The sequence below is a fragment of the Carya illinoinensis genome, chromosome 2 (genome assembly GCF_018687715.1).
Source record: "Carya illinoinensis cultivar Pawnee chromosome 2, C.illinoinensisPawnee_v1, whole genome shotgun sequence".
NCBI classification, from domain to species: domain Eukaryota; kingdom Viridiplantae; phylum Streptophyta; class Magnoliopsida; order Fagales; family Juglandaceae; genus Carya; species Carya illinoinensis.
This window is the reverse complement of record NC_056753.1, coordinates 13,447,416-13,467,461: the sequence shown is the minus strand read 5'-3', so window position 1 is coordinate 13,467,461 and position 20,046 is coordinate 13,447,416. Positions and strand designations below refer to the sequence as shown.

The 20,046-nt window shown below is 38.5% G+C and overlaps 1 protein-coding gene across 9 annotated transcripts; it reads left to right on the top strand.

Moving 5' to 3' along the window:
• Window positions 1-1,688: 1,688 nt before the first annotated feature.
• On the top strand, window positions 1,689-14,745 carry LOC122300139. 9 transcript variants are annotated; one of them, XR_006239926.1, is made up of 5 exons: window positions 1,689-1,942; window positions 2,085-2,213; window positions 3,306-3,369; window positions 14,317-14,391; window positions 14,471-14,745. XR_006239926.1 is itself a non-coding variant. In XM_043110586.1 (4 exons), the coding sequence occupies exons 1-4, from the start codon at window positions 1,908-1,910 to the stop codon at window positions 14,679-14,681; spliced, it is 399 nt and encodes a 132-aa protein (XP_042966520.1). In that variant the 5' UTR covers window positions 1,689-1,907; the 3' UTR covers window positions 14,682-14,745. The 9 variants fall into 9 exon arrangements, 2 of the variants coding, with proteins under 2 accessions (XP_042966520.1, XP_042966519.1); XR_006239925.1 differs by having other exon boundaries at window positions 14,303-14,391; XR_006239929.1 differs by lacking the exon at window positions 3,306-3,369.
• Window positions 14,746-20,046: the final 5,301 nt, after the last annotated feature.

Genomic DNA, 20,046 nt, shown 5'->3' with positions numbered 1-20,046 from the left:
AGTGTGTCTTGCACAACTTTAGACCTTTGGAGGGAGAAGGCATGGGCTTGAATGACCCTTGATTGAAAGTGCTTATGTCACATAAAGTGAAAAATAGTGAGGGGCATGGATTGCCTGCTGCAGCTGTGAGGTATGGAGGATAATGAGGTAGATTTCTCCTTCACATCAGGGTCCTATTGGGTGCAGCCAAGGGTAGTGGATGGCCTGCCATGTGGGGAAGGAAACTTCTTCAAGAAATTTTGCCAATGTGGCCAAATTCGTGAGCCTTGGTGGTCAACCAAGTAGGCTTTAATTTAGGGTTTAAAAGGGGTTTGGTTAGGGTTTGGGATGCTATCAAGTCCAAATCTAATTTTTCTTGACCCAATCAAATTTTCAAGGTTTAAAAGGTTATATAATTATGTCATAATAAGAATTTGATGAATTAATAGCACGTAAAAGTAATTTAATCAAGATTAAACATAATGATAGAAATAGGGTTAAAAAGGGTTTGGAGGCCAATTTTAGGGTTTGAGGAAACCATTTAGGATTTCGGTTTCAACCAAGTTTTTAGAGTTTCAATAGGATTCCAAATGTTTAGGGTTTCACTAGAGTTGAAACCCTCTTTGTTCTGGCATAAATTGGTTGATCAAATGAAAGAATAGGATTTCGGTTAAGTGGCATAATCTCACACTTTGATTCCTTCACAAACCAACTCATGGTTCCTCTTTGTGCCAAGTGTCCAAAACTATTTATCAAGTGTGGTTAAGATCTTACCAAGTGTCGAAATAATACTTTCCTATCCTAATTTGGACATTCTACACTGTCATTTTAAAAACACTACGTTAGGTGCTACTATTGAGGTTACTATTTACTCCGGGAAAGTAAAAAATAAATTTTGCATTGTAAAATCTTAAATATTCATACAAACCTAACTATGCAATTCGAATTTAACCCTAAAATGCCTTTGAAAAAAGCAAAACATATTTTCGAACAAGTGTATCGTCCGAAAACTGAAAATTAGATTATTGCGCCATAAAATCCTAAATAATCAACTAAGTCTAATGACACAGACCATAACACATTTGACACTTTTAACTACCTCAAATAAATAAAATTGCACTTCTTGCACCATAATGAGTGATAACACTGACGATATTGACAGACTCAAACCTATGCGATTAGTTAACTCTTGAAAATTTACAAGATTTTCTTGAGGTTTCTAAAATCTATAGAAATTTCACCATTGAAGTTTTAGAGGACTGTAATGGAAGGTGCTCCCAAATATTACTATCAAGTGATAATTTTATACCAGCTCTTGCTCCAAGGTGCTCCCAAATATAAATATCAAGTGATAATTCTGTTTAAAGTACATCTCTAAATAACCAAATAAAAATATCTAAAATTTCATCTTTTACTAAACTAGAATTCATAATTGAAAATAAGAATAAAAATCATAATAATAATATTACAAAAAATATTCAATTATATTATTTTTATCCCTTCTAAACAAAATTACTTAATTTTCATTGACTTTCTTTCATTCTTTTTTCAAAGATCTAAACAATATAAATTTTTTTATTGGTATAATTTTATTCAATAGTTCTAGGGACAACAGTCCCTGTGGCCCCGCCGCATCCTCGGCTAACGTGGCAGCCAACAAAAAGAAAAAAAGAAAGAAAGACTAAAGTGGGAAATGAAATGAAATGGGTTTCCACTTTCCACTTTCGTATTCTCCACTGGTTGGCTGCTCCTCGTTTGGTCTGTGGATTCAGACGCGTTCATGCAATCTCAAAAGCGGTTGTTGCCGTCGTGGGTGTTCGTCGATCTCTAAGTCGCGCTCGCCGTCGTTGTTTGCATATCTCTGAGTTGCGATTGTCGCCATCGTGTAGATGTAGCGTCCATTTTAGACGGGGAAAGGAAGCACAATCATGCAAGCGAGTAAAGCTCCATCGAGACCTAGTTGGTAAGGTTGCTTACTAAAATATCCATTTTTAGCTTCTCTTTTTTTATCTAATTTATTTGTTTTCCTTCTTAAAGACCTTGCCCAGACTAAATTCATTTCTGAATTTCCTTTTTTTTTTTCTCTCTTTGTTCTGGGTCAAAAGCATTTTGGTGATATAGATAATGAAGAAAAAGCCAGTTGTTGCAGTACTAGGGGGAAAGAAGTGTTCTTTTAGGGCTTGACTCTAGGTAGGGGCGGACCTACATTAGTGCAGTCTCCATCGGCTATTAAGGTATATTATCCTCTGAAGTAGCTAGATCCAGTACCTAGATCTGCTAAAATCTCACAAATGACTCTGCATTGTGACTGAAATTTTCAGTAAGAGGAGGAACACGTTTGTTTGCTGTTAGTTTGCATAGAGATTGTACAGTGTTCACAAAAATAGCTAAAATTACGTTTTGTAGCTCTCGTATTGTGGGTCACAAACTTCTCTGCATGCATACCCATCTCTTGGCCATTGATTTCATATTTTTAAACGCACGTTCTTTACTTTTTGGTATATATCACTTCTGCATCATGTATCTACACAAGCTCAACTCTGAATCTTATGTGAGTTATATACTACAGAGGAGCATGACTAGATAGAGTTTCCAAAGCATCTCAGGGATTTACTTGAAGGAAATCTCCAAAACAGCTCATTTAAAAAAAAATTAAAAAAAAAAAATAGTTTCTATCATAATTAAAAATATAAAAACTTGGTTAAGAGAAAGAAAAGGGAAACGGGAAAAGTAAAAGCAAAAGGAATCGATGATTGTGAACCAAGAATGTGCAATATTGGCGTATAGAAAGGGAAGGTGGGAGTGGGCTTTTAGATTATTTTCTGCAACTCAAGTATACCCTACTTGTCCAGTTGCCATGAACAATCGATTGCATTTACTCTTGTAAGCCCTCCATGCATGTTCTCTTTGTCTTTGGTTTTTATTTATTGGAAATCTAAATCTCACCCAATTAATATAGGCTTGACCTAAGATGGTTCCAAAGGCTTCCAAAGAGAGATAGGGTACCTTTTTCACACATACATTTGATGCTTTAATTTGTCGGCTACTATCATTGGCTAACTAGAAATTAAGAGATAGGCTAGTTTTTAATTTCACAACAAAAGCTGCCACAACCCATCCCTAAAAACTACTACTTTATGCATACTCTACATTTTGTTGCTTTTAATTCTTTCTTTAGTTCTTTCCTCTCTCTTTTCTAATTTATTATTATTTTTTAAATACTCCTATATTTCTTTGGAGGAATATCTATAGTTGTTGTATTTCCTTGCCCCCTTATTTGCATTTTTATTCTTCAAATCTAATATTTGCATTTGGCTCCCTCCCAGCATGCGAAACGGGAAAGAACACACATCTACGCTAACACCATGTAGCTCAAATCCCCCATCTGCGGTATGTTATATCATTTAATATATCATTAATATTAGAATGATATGAGTTTATATTTATTTCCAAAATACATGAATAACTTTATCCATGTATTTTGTTAGGACATATCATCAACCTGTCCAGACATCGCAAATTACATGCATGGTTACTATGGACCCGATGGTGGGGAAACTAAAGCGCCATGTACATCCTCTATAGTTGATAAAATTAATGATGATAGACCAAATCCATAGGAAAATGAGGATTGTAATGTCGGGACATCTCAAAATGTTGAAATCGATGGTGATGATATGATTAAGGAGCCAAAATCAAGGATGGAGTTTAATTCCCTTGAAAAATTAGTGAGTTATTATAAGGCTTGTGGTAAGAAATGCGGGTTTGGGGTAATAACAAAATGTGACACCCCCAAATCCCCATATACGGATACGAGGAAATCGAGACGTCCGGATGATGACAACACGGGTCACCACCCTATCGACGAGTGCCAAGTGTGTGCAAAAGCAACATATGTGCACAAAGAAACACGCAGCGGATAACGAAAGTCATATAACTAAGTACCAGAATTTTTCTTAACGTAATACAGGCTGTTTAAAACATACTTAAATAAAATATTATAAAAACACAAATATAGTTTTAAACCAAATAGAAAAGCATAACATCAGCAACCCGGCAGAGCCGCATCCTCGGGCTCAGCCTCCTCCTCTTCATCCTCGAATCCTACATCAAAATCTACGGAACCAAAAATGGTACCGCAGGTAAGTAAAACCCAAACACCACCAGATAAAAGCATATAGAACTCAAACAATATGCATGAAGTATGCCCAATGCGCAAAACCCATAAAACATATTTTTCCACACACGCCAAAAATCTCATTTGGCCCAAAAACATATCCTTTCCAAATATCACGCCAAAAGTCACATTTGGCCCAATACCTCGCCAAAAGTCCCATTTGGCCCATATCCATCTCAAACCATTATCCATTTTATCCGTATGCACCATGACCTCCCCTAGGGGTCATCCGCACACCCTAGCACCAGTGCCACACCGCAGAGTCCCACCACACATGTGACACCTAACGAGCGATGCCCAGTTCCACGCCCCGCGTTTTCGTAGCCAAGCATCCTCTAGCCCTCGCCAGCGAAGGACCACGGAGTCGGTGAGTAGAGCGATGCCCGGTTCCGCGCTCGGCGCGTTCGTAACCAAGCATCCCCTAGCCCCGCTCCGGTCGTCGCCCAGCGACAACTCAGGGGACATCACTCAGTTTATTCCGCTCCCGAGTGACCAGAGGAGCTCCACCGAGATAATACCCCATCCCGGCTTGGGGTCGTGATACACACGCACTCGTAAGTCCACTTACGCCAATAAACAGACTTTTCACACTTAAACAAAAACACACGTGTATGCACCATGTAATGCCATATCAATGCACAAAAATAACCAACCAACATAAATCAATAAAACAAGCAACTCTGTCATCCATCCATCCGACCCCCGAACTCCTTGGACTCAGTCCGGAATCAGCCAACCAGCAGATAAATTATTGAAAAAGCAATATATATTTAAATCTGAAAATAGGGTTTGGAAAATACTTACAGCGCTATATGGCATTTTTAGAAAACACGCGGTGTTGCAAACGGCGGAGAAAAAGCAACGTAACGGTGAAAATTCACTGTGGCCGTGGGTTATGAAATACCCACTTTTGAACGGGGACAAACCAAAGCTTGGGATTGATAGGGAATATTCTAGGGATGATTATGAAGCTATTGGAAGTGGTGGTTGGCCGTGGGTGGCGGCGGAAATGGAGGTTGATGGCCGGATTTCCCAAAAAGGAAAGCTAGTTCGTGGGAGCTGTTCCGGTGGTCGTTGGAGGCCGAAAATAGGTGGGTTAGGACGGCAAGGGACCGGTGATGAAGTGGTGAAGAGGTGGTGGCCGGAGGTGGTGCGACGGCGGCGGATCGAGGCAAAAATCTGTGGGGCTTCAAGGGCGTTTTCCGGCCAAACGGCTGGCCGGATGGGGCTGGGGTTCGGTGGGGTGGTGCGCCGGAGGGAGGGGCTTCGACTGGTGGGGGTGGTGTGCCGCACGGCGGCCGGACGGCGGTGGGTCGGGGGGTTGGGCTGGCTTACGGCGTGGGAGAGGAGAGAGAGAGGGTCGACGGATGCGGGAAGAAGGAAAGAAAAGGAAGAAGAAAAGAAAAAGAAAGAAGAAGAAAAAAAAGAAAAGAGAAAAAGGAAAAAGGAAAAAGGGAAAAAGAGATGTAGGAAAGAAATGAGGTCCAATCCTCACTCCAGGAAAACAAACCAAATCCGCTGAAACAAGATTAAAACAAAACGACTAAAAGAAATAAAACACAACATCAAATAAATAAAAACCAATTTTAAAACGCAATAAATTAAAATAAATAAACTAATATATTACTTAAAATAAAAACAACCATTCGGTGAAAATACACGTAAAAGCGGGTCATCACATCCTCCCCCCCTTAAAAACAAATTTCGTCCTCGAAATTTGCAAGATCAACTACCAACGCCAAAAAGATACAGGATACAACTCTGAACATAACTGAGAGATACATATCATCGACAACTCCCAACAAATCCAACGGTTATTATCTTCTCACCATAAATTACTAATATCAACGACGTCTTTGCTTGACCTTCCAAGCTTTCATCCCATACCAATTTTGGTAACCTAATAGCCACCTCCAAAGTTAACCATCCAAAAACCAAATTGCACGACTAAAAGATTAATCTCCCATTAAAACTTTGAATCACTACTAATTCTTCAAAATCAACACAAAGTTTGAACTTCTAAGAATCTCCAAAAAAAATCATGCTTTCGCGCGCACTCTAATAACTCACCAAAATACATAAAGGCTATATCCTCAAAAATTAATATCATGAAATACAAGCTCAATCCACACCTAACCACAAGAAAACCTTTACCACATTTCCATAGAAAATCATATACTTCCAAAAACCACAAATCTCCACTCCTTCCTCGGTTGGCCATCGCTGCCCCAAACGAAAATCAACATTGATGACAGAAACCAGTACTAAACAACCTCCAGGCCCCAATTTGAAAACACATAATATCATCCCAAAATACACATGTCTCTTGTAAAGATAAGAAACATCACCAAAAGGCCCAAGTCCTTCCCGGCCAACCAACGAGAGCGCCTATAACTTCTATCCGATATCCCATACTTCAAACTCATTACCTATATTATGAATAACATCTAATCTTGCAATAACTAACTCATTATAAACTACCATTGACATCACCTAGACATAATTGAAACGCTCTTGGTAACTCACCCACCTACTTGTACTCTCAAAAACTCTAGTTTTAGCACAACTAATTCCTTCAATAGCACTTCACAAATAAATCTCAAGACAGGCCATACTGTTTAAATCTTCAATCCAACAAAACTATTAAACAACACTCATGGATCCTAATGCTTTATTACTTCATACTTGTGATTATGCTACCCACCGTTGATGCTTAAGTTTCAACTTTCAAGATTCATTACTTCATACACCACATATGGTGATCTAACGATCTCTTTCCAAGTTAAATAACCATATCCCCAATTCTCCCAACTGGATACTTAATCTCCAAAGAAAAGTATAGCCTCACCAATTTAAATTCCTATGACTTCAAGTCGCAATTAATTCTTGAAGATAGACTCAACAATTAATGCCAACCATCACTCCAATTGGTAACCCACTTCAATTGTACATTCCATTCAACTTACCAAACAACTCAAAGTTATGATCTATTGAATTTAATACTATAACATCTAATCCACTTTAGTACTCACCAAAGCCACTTCTCTCAAGCCAAAAAAGAGACTAGGATTTGTACTCTCCGAAATCCATACACCCTCACCACCACTATAAATAGATCTCATGTACCCTTAGCTAAGATCAATAATCATTCTAACGTATAAGTGATCCATCACTTCCATTTCCAACATCCGTACCTTATCCTCAAAATAAACAAAAATTCATTTTTCAAAACCTGCATCATCTATTATCCTCAACTCGGTATGAATCAATCCTAAAACTTGTCACTATAATCTCGAGCTATAACAATTATTGCCAACCAACATTCCATTGAGTAACACGTTTCGACTGAACACTCCAATCGATTCACCACTATCACGTGTTGATCTCATACGTCCTTAGCCGAAACCAAACGTCATTCCAACACACAAATAGTCTATTACTACTATTTCCATCATCTCGACTTATATCCGCAAATCAACATGAATCATTCCTATATTTGCTTAACTTATACCCTTAACATCAGCAAATAGTTATCGCTTAAAGTTTTATACTGAAAATGACCTTAAACCTACTAATAATCCGTTCCTAAAAGTCTCCAAAACATGAGGTCTCAACTTCAGTCGAATTCAATACCAACAATTAAACTATTGTTTCCAAAACCTCGATGGATCTATTTCTTCCGAACCGATAAAAATCATTTCCTAAAATCTATTACTGCAACCTTGAGTTAACAATAATCATTTTCTAAACTAGCTCGATATCTTCAATCCTCAAAGAAATACACGAACTAGATCATTACTTCCAATCCTCAAAGGAATCTATTCTAGAAAAATTTTCATATCAATAACTCAACTCGAATCAACCCCATGTTTAATGATTACAAACTAATCACTCACTAGAGTAGATCAAGCTACAGCACTAAGTCTGTAAAACTAAGAACTCAATTCTTATTATAAATCAGTCCTTCGACTCTGCAATTCTAAAACCTTAAATCAAATAAGAATCATCTTTCGAAACTTCTAAGATCAAAGAACTTACATCCCATAATAGAACAATCGACTCCCAAATCTTTCAAATTCTAAAACATTAATAGATAATAAATTATTTTCTGAAATTCTCAAGATTGGTGGCTTTAATCCAAATCATTCACCTTAAAAGCTTGTAAAATCTAAAACCCCAATTGCCACCAAATTACTCATCCAAATCACAAAATCTAAAACTCGAAATTGAATTATTTCCCCCCAAAGCTTGTCGAACCTAACACCTTAATTACCATAAACTTATTTTCCTAAAATCAATAAGGCTCCAAACTTTAAAACTTTGCTGAAACTTCATAAAATCTAACATCGAAGTTTGTTGAACTTACAACCTACTACGTTATAGACCATTTCATAAACTCCACGGAACCAAAGAACTCAATTATTCTACTTCCCTAAAAGATCACCCCGATCATGCCATTTTCTTCAAGCCTCGATAATAATAATAAACCACACAAGGCGTTCATCACTAAAGATTAGATTAGACCCCTACCTGCCATGACTCCAACATTCTGAGTCTCCGTAACCTCGCCTCCAACGGTACCAGGAGTCACTGCGTACATTCGAGTTCGAGCTAATTGCCTCTAGTTAGATCTACCACTGCGACGAGTTCCACAGCTTTCTTCAACTCGACTAGGGCACTCACGATCTATATGTCTCACTTGGCCGCATCGGTAACAATGGGGTCCACCACTTAGTCGACACTCACCCTCATGAGCTCTATTACAAATTCCACAAACTGGCACTCGCCCTCCCATACGAACACCTGAGGACGCTTGCGGTCGAGTTCCAGTCCGCTGAACAAATTTCTGAGGCGAACCCGAGCTACTTCCTTCACCAGAAAAACTTCGCCTCTTTTGCCCTGGAGGGGAGCCCATACTCAGATTATTCTCTCTCTCTATAAGGGTGGCCACATCCACTAAGTCCTGAAAAGTGGATATCTGGTGACTGACCACCATACGGCGTATATCAGGGCGTAGTCCCTCCTAGAAACGCTCAGCTCGCATCTCCTCTGTGGCGATGAGGTGGGGAGCAAATCGCCCAAGTTCTATAAATCTTCGGGCGTACTGTTCCACGGTCATGCTCCATTGGACCAAGCTTGAGAACTCTCTTGCTTTTTGCCGCCTCACGGAAGCGGGAAAGAAGCGATCATTAAATTCTTTCTTAAAGCGCTGCCAGGTCACAGCGGCGAAAGACCCCAAACCTTAAATAAAATTCCCTTAAACATATCATTCAAGTTCGTTGAACCTACACTCTCCTATACTATAGCCTCGTTCCATAAATTCTACAAAACCTTGACCTCAATCATCTTAAGCGACTTAAGCGACTTAAAACGTGAGTTCCCACCTTACAAAGATTGCCTAAACCATGACATTCCCTTCAGACCTCAACATCATACAAGCAAGCCACATCGCTAAAAATTCAAGCCTACTACACTAATTGTTCATGCCTAATAATAGTATCCTCGATTATACCGCCTTCCTGCCACTGCACAACCTTTGACCCCCTTTAAGAAAAACAAATAAAACCATCATAAAACCAAAAACCAAAACCAACATCACACAGCAAGAAACAAAAGAAACCAGCATGCAAAAACATAACCAAATAAATAAAAACAAGCAAACAAGTTCAAACAAATAAAACAAAACAAATAGCAACTTTACTTAACATAAATTTTAAAACACAACTTTAAAAACATTCTGGTACTCCCTACGGGACATGTGGTTTTACCCAGAGCCAAACCCCTCTGATACCACCTGTGACGCCCCCAAATCCCTATATACGGACACGGGAAAATCGAGACGTCCGGATGATGACAACAAACACGGGTCACCACCCTATCGACGAGTGCCAAGTGTGTGCAAAAGCAACATATGTGCACAAAGAAACACGCAACGGATAACGAAAGTCATATAACTAAGTACCAGAATTTTTCTTAACGTAATACAGGCTGTTTAAAACATACTTAAATAAAATATTACAAAAACACAAATATAGTTTTAAACCAAATAGAAAAGCATAACATCAGCAACCCGGCGGAGCCGCATCCTCAGGCTCAGCCTCCTCCTCTTCATCCTCGAATCCTGCACCAAAATCTACGGAACCAAAAATGGTACCGCAGGTAAGTAAAACCCAAACACCACCAGATAAAAGCATATAGAACTCAAATAATATGCATGAAGTATGCCCAATGCGCAAAACTCATAAAACATATTTTTCCACACACGCCAAAAATCCCATTTGGCCCAAAAACATATCCTTTCCAAATATCACGCCAAAAGTCACATTTGGCCGCCAAAAGTCACATTTGGCCCAATATCTCGCCAAAAGTCCCATTTGGCCTATATCCATCCCAAACCATTATCCATTTTATCCGTATGCACCATGACCTCCCCTAGGGGTCATCCGCACACCCTGGCTCCAGTGCCACACCGCAGAGTCCCACCACGCATGTGACACCTAACGAGCGATGCCCAGTTCCACGCCCTACGTGTTCGTAGCCAAGCATCCTCTAGCCCTCGCCAGCAAAGGGCCATGGAGTCTGTGAGTAGAGCGATGCCCGCTTCCGAGCCCGGCGCGTTCGTAGCCAAGCATCCCCTAGCCCCGCTCCCGTCGTCGCCCAGCGACAACTCAGGGGACGTCACTCAGTTTATTCCGCTCCCGAGTGACCAGAGGAGCTCCACCGAGATAATACTCCATCCCGGCTTGGGGTCGTGATACACACGCACTCGTAAGTCCACTTACGCCAATAAACAGACTTTTCACACTTAAACAAAAACACACGTGTATGCACCATGTAATGCCATATCAATGCACAAAAATAACCAACCAACATAAATCAATAAAACAAGCAACTCCGTCTTCTATCCATCCGACCCCCGAACTCCTCGGACTCAGTCCGGAATCAGCCAACCAGCAGATAAATTATTGAAAGAGCAATATATATTTAAATCTGAAAATAGGGTTTGGAAAATACTTACAGCGCTATATGGCATTTTTAGAAAACACGCGGCGTTGCAAACGGCGGAGAAAAAGCAACGTAACGGTGAAAATTCACTGTGGCCGTGGGTTGTGAAATACCCACTTTTGAATGGGGACAAACCAAAGCTTGAGATTGATAGGGAATGGTCTAGGGATGATGATGAAGCTATTGGAAGTGGTGGTTGGCCGTGAGTGGCGGCGGAAATGGAGGTTGATGGCCGGATTTCCCAAAAAGGAAAGCTAGTTCGTGGGAGCTATTCCGGTGGTCGTTGGAGGCCGAAAATAGGTGGGTTAGGACGGCAAGGGACCGGTGATGAAGTGGTGAAGAGGTGGTGGCCGGAGGTGGTGCGACAGCGGCGGATCGAGGCAAAAATCCTTGGGGCTTCAAGGGCGTTTTCCGGCCAAACGGCTGGCCGAATGGGGCTGGGGTTCGATGGGGTGGTGCGCCGGAGGGAGGGGCTTCGACCGGTGGGGGTGGTGTGCCGCACGGCGGCCGGACGGCGGTGGGTCGGGGGGTTGGGCTGGCTTACTTCGTGGGAGAGGAGAGAGAGAGGGTCAACGGACGCGGGAAGAAGGAAAGAAAAGGAAGAAGAAAAGAAAAAGAAATAAGAAGAAAAAAAAGAAAAGAGAAAAAGGAAAAAGGAAAAAGGGAAAAAGAGATGTAGGAAAGAAATGAGGTCCAATCTTCACTCCGGGAAAACAAAACAAATCCGCCGAAACGAGATTAAAACAAAACGACTAAAAGAAATAAAACACAACATCAAATAAATAAAAACCAATTTTAAAACGCAATAAATTAAATTAAATAAACTAATATATTACTTAAAATAAAAACAACCCTTCGGTGAAAATACACGTAAAAGCGGGTCATCACACAAAAATGATTAAGAGGGGAGAAGATGAGACTGTTAGGTATGTCACCCTTACTTGTGCTCATGGTGGGAAGGCTTGTAATAAGACTTTCAATGTCGCCAACCCATATCCGACAGGAAAGACGGAATATAAGGCAAAGATTAATGCCTTCAAATTTGATGGAAAACTTCGATTGACTATGGTTCATAATATCTATAACCACGACCTCAGTCCAAAGAAATCTCGCTTCTTTCGATGTAGAGAAGTGAGTGATACCGTCAAAAGAGTTATAGACACAAATGATATGGTTGGTGTCTGAATGAACAAGTGTTTTGGATCTCTGATTGTTGGCGCAGGCAGATTTGAGAACCTCCCGTTTTTAGAAAAGAATTGTAGTAATTATATCAACAAGGCAAGATATCTACGACTTGGCGCAGGTGGTGCTGGTGCACTGCGAGAGTATTTTTGTAGGATGCAATACAAAAATCTTAGATTATTTGCATTAATGCATTTAGATGATGACGGGAGGTTAAAGAATGTCTTCTAGGAAGACCCCCATAGTAGAGCAGCCTACCAATATTTCAGTGATGTGGTCACATTCGACACCACATACCTGACGAATAGATATGGGATGCTGTTTGCACCATTTGTTCGTGTAAACCACCATGGACAGTCAATTCTCATGGGAGCAAGCTTGATTTCCAGTGAAGATATGGAGAACTTTGTGTGCTTATTCCAAACTTTGTTGTAGTGTATGGATAGTATTGCTCCTAAAGTTATTATCAATGACCAAGATAGAGCGATGAAAAATGCAATTGCTATTATTTTCCCAAAGACCCGACATAGATTTTGCCTATGGCATATACTGAAGAAAGTCCCTGAAAAGTTTGGTTCATATGGTTCCTACAAAATTAGGATGAAAAATGCATTGATGAAATGTGTGTATGACAGCCAAAGTATTGAAGAGTTTGAGACAAGTTGGGATCAGTTAATTACCATGTACAGTTTGCATGAGAATGCGTGGTTGCAAAAGTCTATACGCTGAGCATGAGCATTGGGTTCCAGCAATCTTGAAAGACTACTTTTGGGCGGAAATGAGTACAACGCAGCGAAACGAGAGCATAAATACCTTCTTTGATAGGTATGTTAATGCTAAGACCAGCCTGAAAGAGTTTGTAGACCAGTTTGATAACGCATTGAAAAAAAAAATTAGAATGAAAATGCCCCGGACTTCCACTCATTTAGTGTCACAACCCCCTGCATATCTAAATCTCTAATTGAGAAGAGGTTTCAAGATTTGTACACAAATTCTAAATTCAAGGAAGTACAGTAGCAAGTTACCGGCATGATCAATATGAATCCAAAGTGTCATAAGAGTGATGGTGCAGTGAAGACCTATCTGGTAATGGATGAAGTTCATTTGGTAGAGTTCAGTAAGCTGTTTACATATTTTGTGGAGTTTAGTGAGGAAGATTCAACTGCAAAATGTTCTTGTGGATTATTCCAAATGAGAGGGATATTGTGTAGGCACATTTTGGCTGTATTCAGATGTAACGAGATTAAATTTTTTCCAAATAGGTACATTTTAGATCGATGAAGGAAGGATATCAGAAGGTGATACACGTTGATCCACATTAGCTATGATGCAAGGGAACAACGAGCAAATTCTAATAGATATTTAGAGATGTTGAATATCTGTTATCAGATGATTACTCTTGCAGCGAGTTCGAAAGAGCATACTCAGGATGCGAAAGCTAAGTTATATGGTATGATTGATTTGTATTGTGCCAACCAAGAACCCTCATCGATGACCCAAAATGGTTCCAATGTTGGTTGTACAGCAAGGGATGCAACTATTGTCGCTGGTTCTGGGCAAATACGCAGTCCACATGTTGTGCGTGGGAAAGGCAGATCCCCATCTCTTAGGAGAGCATCCAAGATGGAGAAAGATATGCGAAAAGTCAAAGCGAAAGCGAAAAAAGCACCAGAAAAAGGGAAACGCAAATAGGTGTGTTTATTTAATATGACATTTTTTTTGCCACTTTGACAAGAGAAAATATGAAAATTCACTTTGACAAGAGAAAATATGAAAATTTTGTGTTCTTATTTGTTACTTAATTATTAGCGAGATGAATGAGATACCCTCATATTAAACACACAGAGATCTTTATTTGGCCATTCAGAGATGGATAAGGCCAATGCTGGACATGTGCAGATATATATCTAAGTACATATTTATATTTTAATTCTAATGATATGGTTGTGTTTCAAAAAGTATTTTCTCACCAGGCCGTTCCAGAAAGCACAGCTTTTGACATTAGTGGAATACAGGTCTGAGAAACAGTGCTTAAGAGTCAAGAAAGTGTAAGTGGATCCTAATTTTTCCCGATATTTTAATAATTTTTTTAATATAACATTTTTAATTGGGTTTTATTCTTTCTAGATGCACTTTGGGTTGGATAGATCACAACCGTTGCACTATGGAATGGATCATAACTGCTGCAATGATTTTTGTCTACTTTTCATGTATTTTTGTGGACTTTAATGTATTTTTGTGGAATTTAATGGATTTATGTTGCTTGAATGTAATCCATGAATTTTTTGTGGATTTAAGGAATTTATTTGTGGATTTAACGGATTTTTTGTGGATATAAGGAAGTCATTTGTAGATTTAATGTATTTTTTGTGGATGACAGGAATGGATTTTTGTGGATGTAATGTATTTTTTGTGGATGACACGAATGGATTTTTGTGGATTTAATGTATTTTTTGTGGATGACAGGAATGGATTTTTGTGGATTTAATGTATTTATTTGTGGATTTTAGGATTTTTGTGAATGTAATGTATATTTTATGAATGACATGAATGGATTTTTGGGATTTATGGTTGTAGAATTGGTTGAGATTTACGGTTGTACAGCACAGGTTATGCACTCATGCTACCCCTTATTATGCAATGCACTCATGCTGCCTCTTATTATGCAACATGGATTGCACAAGTGATACTCATCTAAAGGTGATTTGAATTTGTGCCTACCTAGAATCTGAATAGAACTTTTTTTTTTTTTTGAAAGGAACAACTACTTGTATTAATTTGTAACTGTAGAATCTGAATAGAACTTGATGTTATCAGTACTGGTCCAATTTCTTATGTGGTACCTAATATCAATTTTGAAACATTATCCATCCAAACACACTTTATGTCAAATTTTCTAATTATTAACATGATGAAAAATTAAAAAAAAAAAATGTGGCACAATCTTGTCTGGTAAAAATTACAATATGCAAAGCGAGATTCTAATAGACGAAACCTACATTGGAGTTTACTTCAGAACCTACATCAACGTATAAATTTCCCAAAACATACAGCAACAACATAGAAAGTTTACTAAGTAAATCCCAGATTGCTTCATAACCTACATCAAAAACATTTAAAGTTTACTACCTAAAACTCCCAAATTACTTCAGAACATACAACAACAACATAGAAAGTTTAGATGTACATAATATTAATACTAACTTACATATTGACACGTACGGAACAACATATACCAAGTTCCAAAATCACTTAGATACTAAAGAGTAACAATACACAACAACTACAAAAAATCCAATAAAGTCAGAGTAGTGCGCGTGAACACCTTATGGAAATCTCCCACTTCTCGATATCATCAAGTTTTTTCTCGAGTTTTTTCTCCTTCTTCTTGAGCTCTTTCTCTTTCCTTAAAAGTTCATTGTATATTTGTCAAAGTTGGTGTTCGCAGTCACCATTACTATCTACCCACTTGAAAAATTTGCAAAATGGTAAGCCTTGATCATTGTACATATAAAAAAAATGTTAGATGTCACTAATATTAATCATAAATTTCTTGGGGAGTAAAAAAAAAAATCCTGAAAATCAGCTCGGATCGGCCTGTTGTGCTGGTTTTGAACCTGTCCGGTCTGGAATCGGTTTTCAAAAATGGAAAACCAGTCGGAACCGGTCCGGTTTCGGTTTCGGTCATTTTTGGACTGGACCGGTACTGTTTGATATATTTTTAATTTTTATATAATAATTTATATATAATGTTATTATAATTTATAAAATAAAATTTTAATCTTAAACATGAAAATTTAATTGATAATATGCTTTAAATATATAATATTATAAATATATATTATTTATTAATAACTTTTTATCATTAGAAGTAAGAACCAAAAAAGAAAGAAAATCATCAAATTAGTCAAATATCATTACTAAATTTTGATGGCCTAATAAAATTAAAACTCTCAATATTTTTTTTGATAAGTACATAAGACATTAGTAGATAGATATAAATTATATATATTAGTATATAATTTATATTAATACAATTTACATTTTATGACCTAATACTAAATACTAATAGTCCAATACTATATTACTATTAGTATTATACTTTAAGTCTATGTACAAATTAGTACATAAATTAGTATATAAATCATTATACTAAATAATCATTATACTAAATTGGTATATAGTCTATAAATAATAGTTATAATCAACTAAACTCACTATAACAATTAACAAATACTAATATATAGTTTTTCCATCACTGAACAATAATCTAATCTCATTAATAATTGTTTTTTTTAAGATACTTTATCATTTCTATTAAATTATTTAATTCAAGTCTCGGATTACATTCTAAACAATTTAATTTATAACGATCACGAAAACCAATATTATGAGCGTAATAGTTCATGTATATCAAAGTAGACAAGCTGCAATAAAAGAATTAGTAGATCATTGTGACTTCTTAAGATCAGAAATTAAAAGTGTAAGAAATCATCTAAGTATTCTTGCTTTATAAAAAATAAAATAAAAAAGAGTAAAAATTCACTAATACAGATTTTAACAACGGTAGCCTACATAAAATAAATAGAGTATATTGAGAATCTTGTGCTGGTAAACCATGAAAATCTATTGGTCAACCCGTTTATGCCAAGAAGGCTTTAAGGGTGGTCCCGGTGGTGTTCTCTCAATATCTTAATCTACTTATTTCTGTTTTATATAGGAAATCTTTGCATCAAAATTCTGTTTCAATGAATTCTTTATTCAAACCTGAAACATCTACTATCAATACACCTATAGAAACTGATAATGTAAACCAAGGAGATTATAGCATAATAGACATAGAAAGAAATTTACAAGATTAGACAATTCCTAATGTACCTAAAAATCAAATATATAAACAATCAACTCTTTCCTCTAAATTATCATTTCTTACTAATTATACAATTACAACAATAGAGAAAACTATTAGTTTAAATAATGATTATGAATTGTGACACCCCGTTTTTACGTGTATTTTCACTGAATGAGCTTTTTAATTTAATTAATATATTAGTTCTTTTATTTTAAATTATTGTATTTTAATTGGTTTTATTTTATTTGACATGGTGTTTAATTTATTTTAGTCGTTTTATGGTTTTAAAAAAATCGTTTTCGTCGGATTAGTTTTTGGATTCCGGAGGTGAGGACTGGACCTCATTTCTTTCCCCTCATCTTTTCTTTTTCCCTTTTTTCTTTTCTCTTTTCTTTTTCTTTCCCTTTTTCCTTTTTCTTTCTTTTTCTTTCTTTCTTCTCCTTTTTCCTTCTCACCCGCGCGAACTGCCTCTCACTTCTCTCTCCCGTCGCAGATCGGTTCTTCACCCAGACCCACCGCCGCCGGCTGACGTGGCCGACACAGCCACCACCATCCGACTCCCCACCGGCCGGCGCACCACCCCACCAAAAATCACCTCCATCTGTGCCGCCGATCACCCCATACAGCCCATCTAAGCCGCACGGCTTTTTGCCGTTTCTGGCCCCGTCGCTCCACCTCCGGCCACCATCTATTCACCACTTCTTCCCCTACCTCTTGCCGTCCTAACCCACCCATTTTCGGCCCCGATCCGTTGCCGGAGCAGCTCCCACGAGCTTAACTCCGTTCAGCCCCTTTTTGCACTTCCACCGCCGTTTCCACCACCACCCATGGCCAAAGCTCACTTCCTTTAGCTTCATAAACATCTCAAGGCCATTCCCTATCAATTTCGTGTCTTGGTTTGTCCCCGTTCGAAAGTGGGTAATTTACTACCCACGGCCACAGTGTAAAATATACTATTACGTTGCTTTTTCTCCGCCGTTTGCAATGTCGTGAGCTTTCAAAAAATACCTTATAGTGCTGTAAGTATTTTCCAAACTCTATTTTAGATTTAAATATATTTTTTGCTCAATAATTATTGGACTGGTTGGTTGATTTCGGACTAAGACCGAGAAGTTCGGGGGTCGGATGGAATGAGGACGGAGTTTCTTGGTTTTGTTGATATTGTGCTTGGTTGGTTGTTTTGTGCCTTGAGGTTGCATTTACATGGTGCATTCATGTGCATTTTATTTAATTGAGAAAATCCGGTTTTATATGTGTAAATGGATTTTCTGGTGTGTGGGTATCGCAACCCCAAGCCGAGATGGGGAATTATCTCGGTCGAGCTCCTCTGGTCACTCAGGAGCGTAATATACTGAGTGACGTCCCCTGGGCTGTCGCTGGGCGACAATGGGAGCGGGCGGGATGGTAACGCTCTCGTACCGACTCCGTGGCCTTCGCTGGTGAGGGCTAGAGGATGCTTGGCTACGAACGCGTGGGGCGCGGAACTGGGCATCGCTCGTTTAGGTGTCACACGCGTGGTCTTTACCTGCGGTATGGCACAGGAGCTAGGGTGTGCGGATAACCCCTAGGGGAGGTCATGGTGCATTCGGATTAATTGGTTATTGATATGAGTTGGATTTGGGCAAAATGAGACTTTTGGCGTGAGTTGGAAAGTAATATGTTTTTGGGGCCAAATGGGATTTTTGGCGTGTGTGGAAAAATGTGGTTTACGGGTCATGTGCATTTGCATTCTTTTATGCATATTGTTTGAGTTTTAATATGATTTTATCTAGTGGCGTTTGGATCTTACTTACCTGCGGCACCATTTTTGGTACCGTAGATTTTGATGCAGAGATCAAGGAGGAGCAGGAGGCTGAGCCTGAGGATGCGGCTCCGCCGGAGTATTGAGTTGGAGTTTATGCCTTGTTGTTAGGTTTTGAAACTATATTTGTAATTTGTAATATTTTATTATGTATGTTTTGAACGGCTTTGTATTAAACTAAGAAAAATTTTGGTACTTAGTTATATGACTTTGTTTATCCGCTGCGTGTTTTCTTTTGCACACTTGTTGCATGTACACACACTTGGCACTTTGATGAAGCGCTAAAACTGCATGATTAAGTTACTTAAGTGAATAAATTGTTTAATAAAAAAATGATTTAAGTACTTAATTATGCAATAGATCACAATACTTGAGTCAATTGATAAATTCTGGTATTTTTGTGATTAAAAAGATTTATAATACAATTACTTCACATGACAATAAATATTCCATTTTTATTCCTCTCATAACAAGGGTAGTTTGGGCAATACACATGCAGAAAAATGCACACATGCAGGACAACAACTTTGTTCTTCTTTTTAGAGTAGATGAACGTGCAGCAAAGAGATCACTCGGCAGCAGAAAACTCACACATGCTAAAAGCAGCAGAGCACCATTCGGACAGCACTAATACTCACACAGCACACATGCAGAAAATGCAACCATGCAGTGGACTCACACATGCACACGTGCAGTAAAGTGATCACTCGGAAGCAGAAAACATGCACACATGCAATGCACACATGCAGACGCAGAGCAGCAGGAGAAGAAATGGACTAGTTCACACATGCAGTAGACTCACACACGCAGCACGTTACAGCAGATAGCAGCTTTCGGACAGAACACCAGCTCACACAGGCAGCATGTAGAGACCCTTGGACGGCTGGAGTAGGAGCACACCACACGTGCTGACCATTGCAAGATAAATAGAACCAAGCACATGGCTGGAAGACAAGCTGTTCACTTCACTTTTCTTGCTTCTGCACATGGAAGTTGAACGTGCAGCAGCAGAGTTTTTTATATTTCTTTTTCCTTTTCATGTGGACGGGA

What these genes read in the sequence shown, in the direction of transcription:
- LOC122300139 (XM_043110585.1), top strand. Translation starts at nt 13,845, where the DNA reads ATGGTTCCAATGTTGGTTGTACAGCAAGGGATGCAACTATTGTCGCTG. An exon ending in AAAAAGGGAAACGCAAATAG is followed by an intron (nt 14,036 to 14,316) that starts GTGTGTTTATTT and finishes TTTTCTCACCAG; the next exon opens with GCCGTTCCAGAAAGCACAGC. An exon ending in TGCTTAAGAGTCAAGAAAGT is followed by an intron (nt 14,392 to 14,470) that starts GTAAGTGGATCC and finishes TATTCTTTCTAG; the next exon opens with ATGCACTTTGGGTTGGATAG.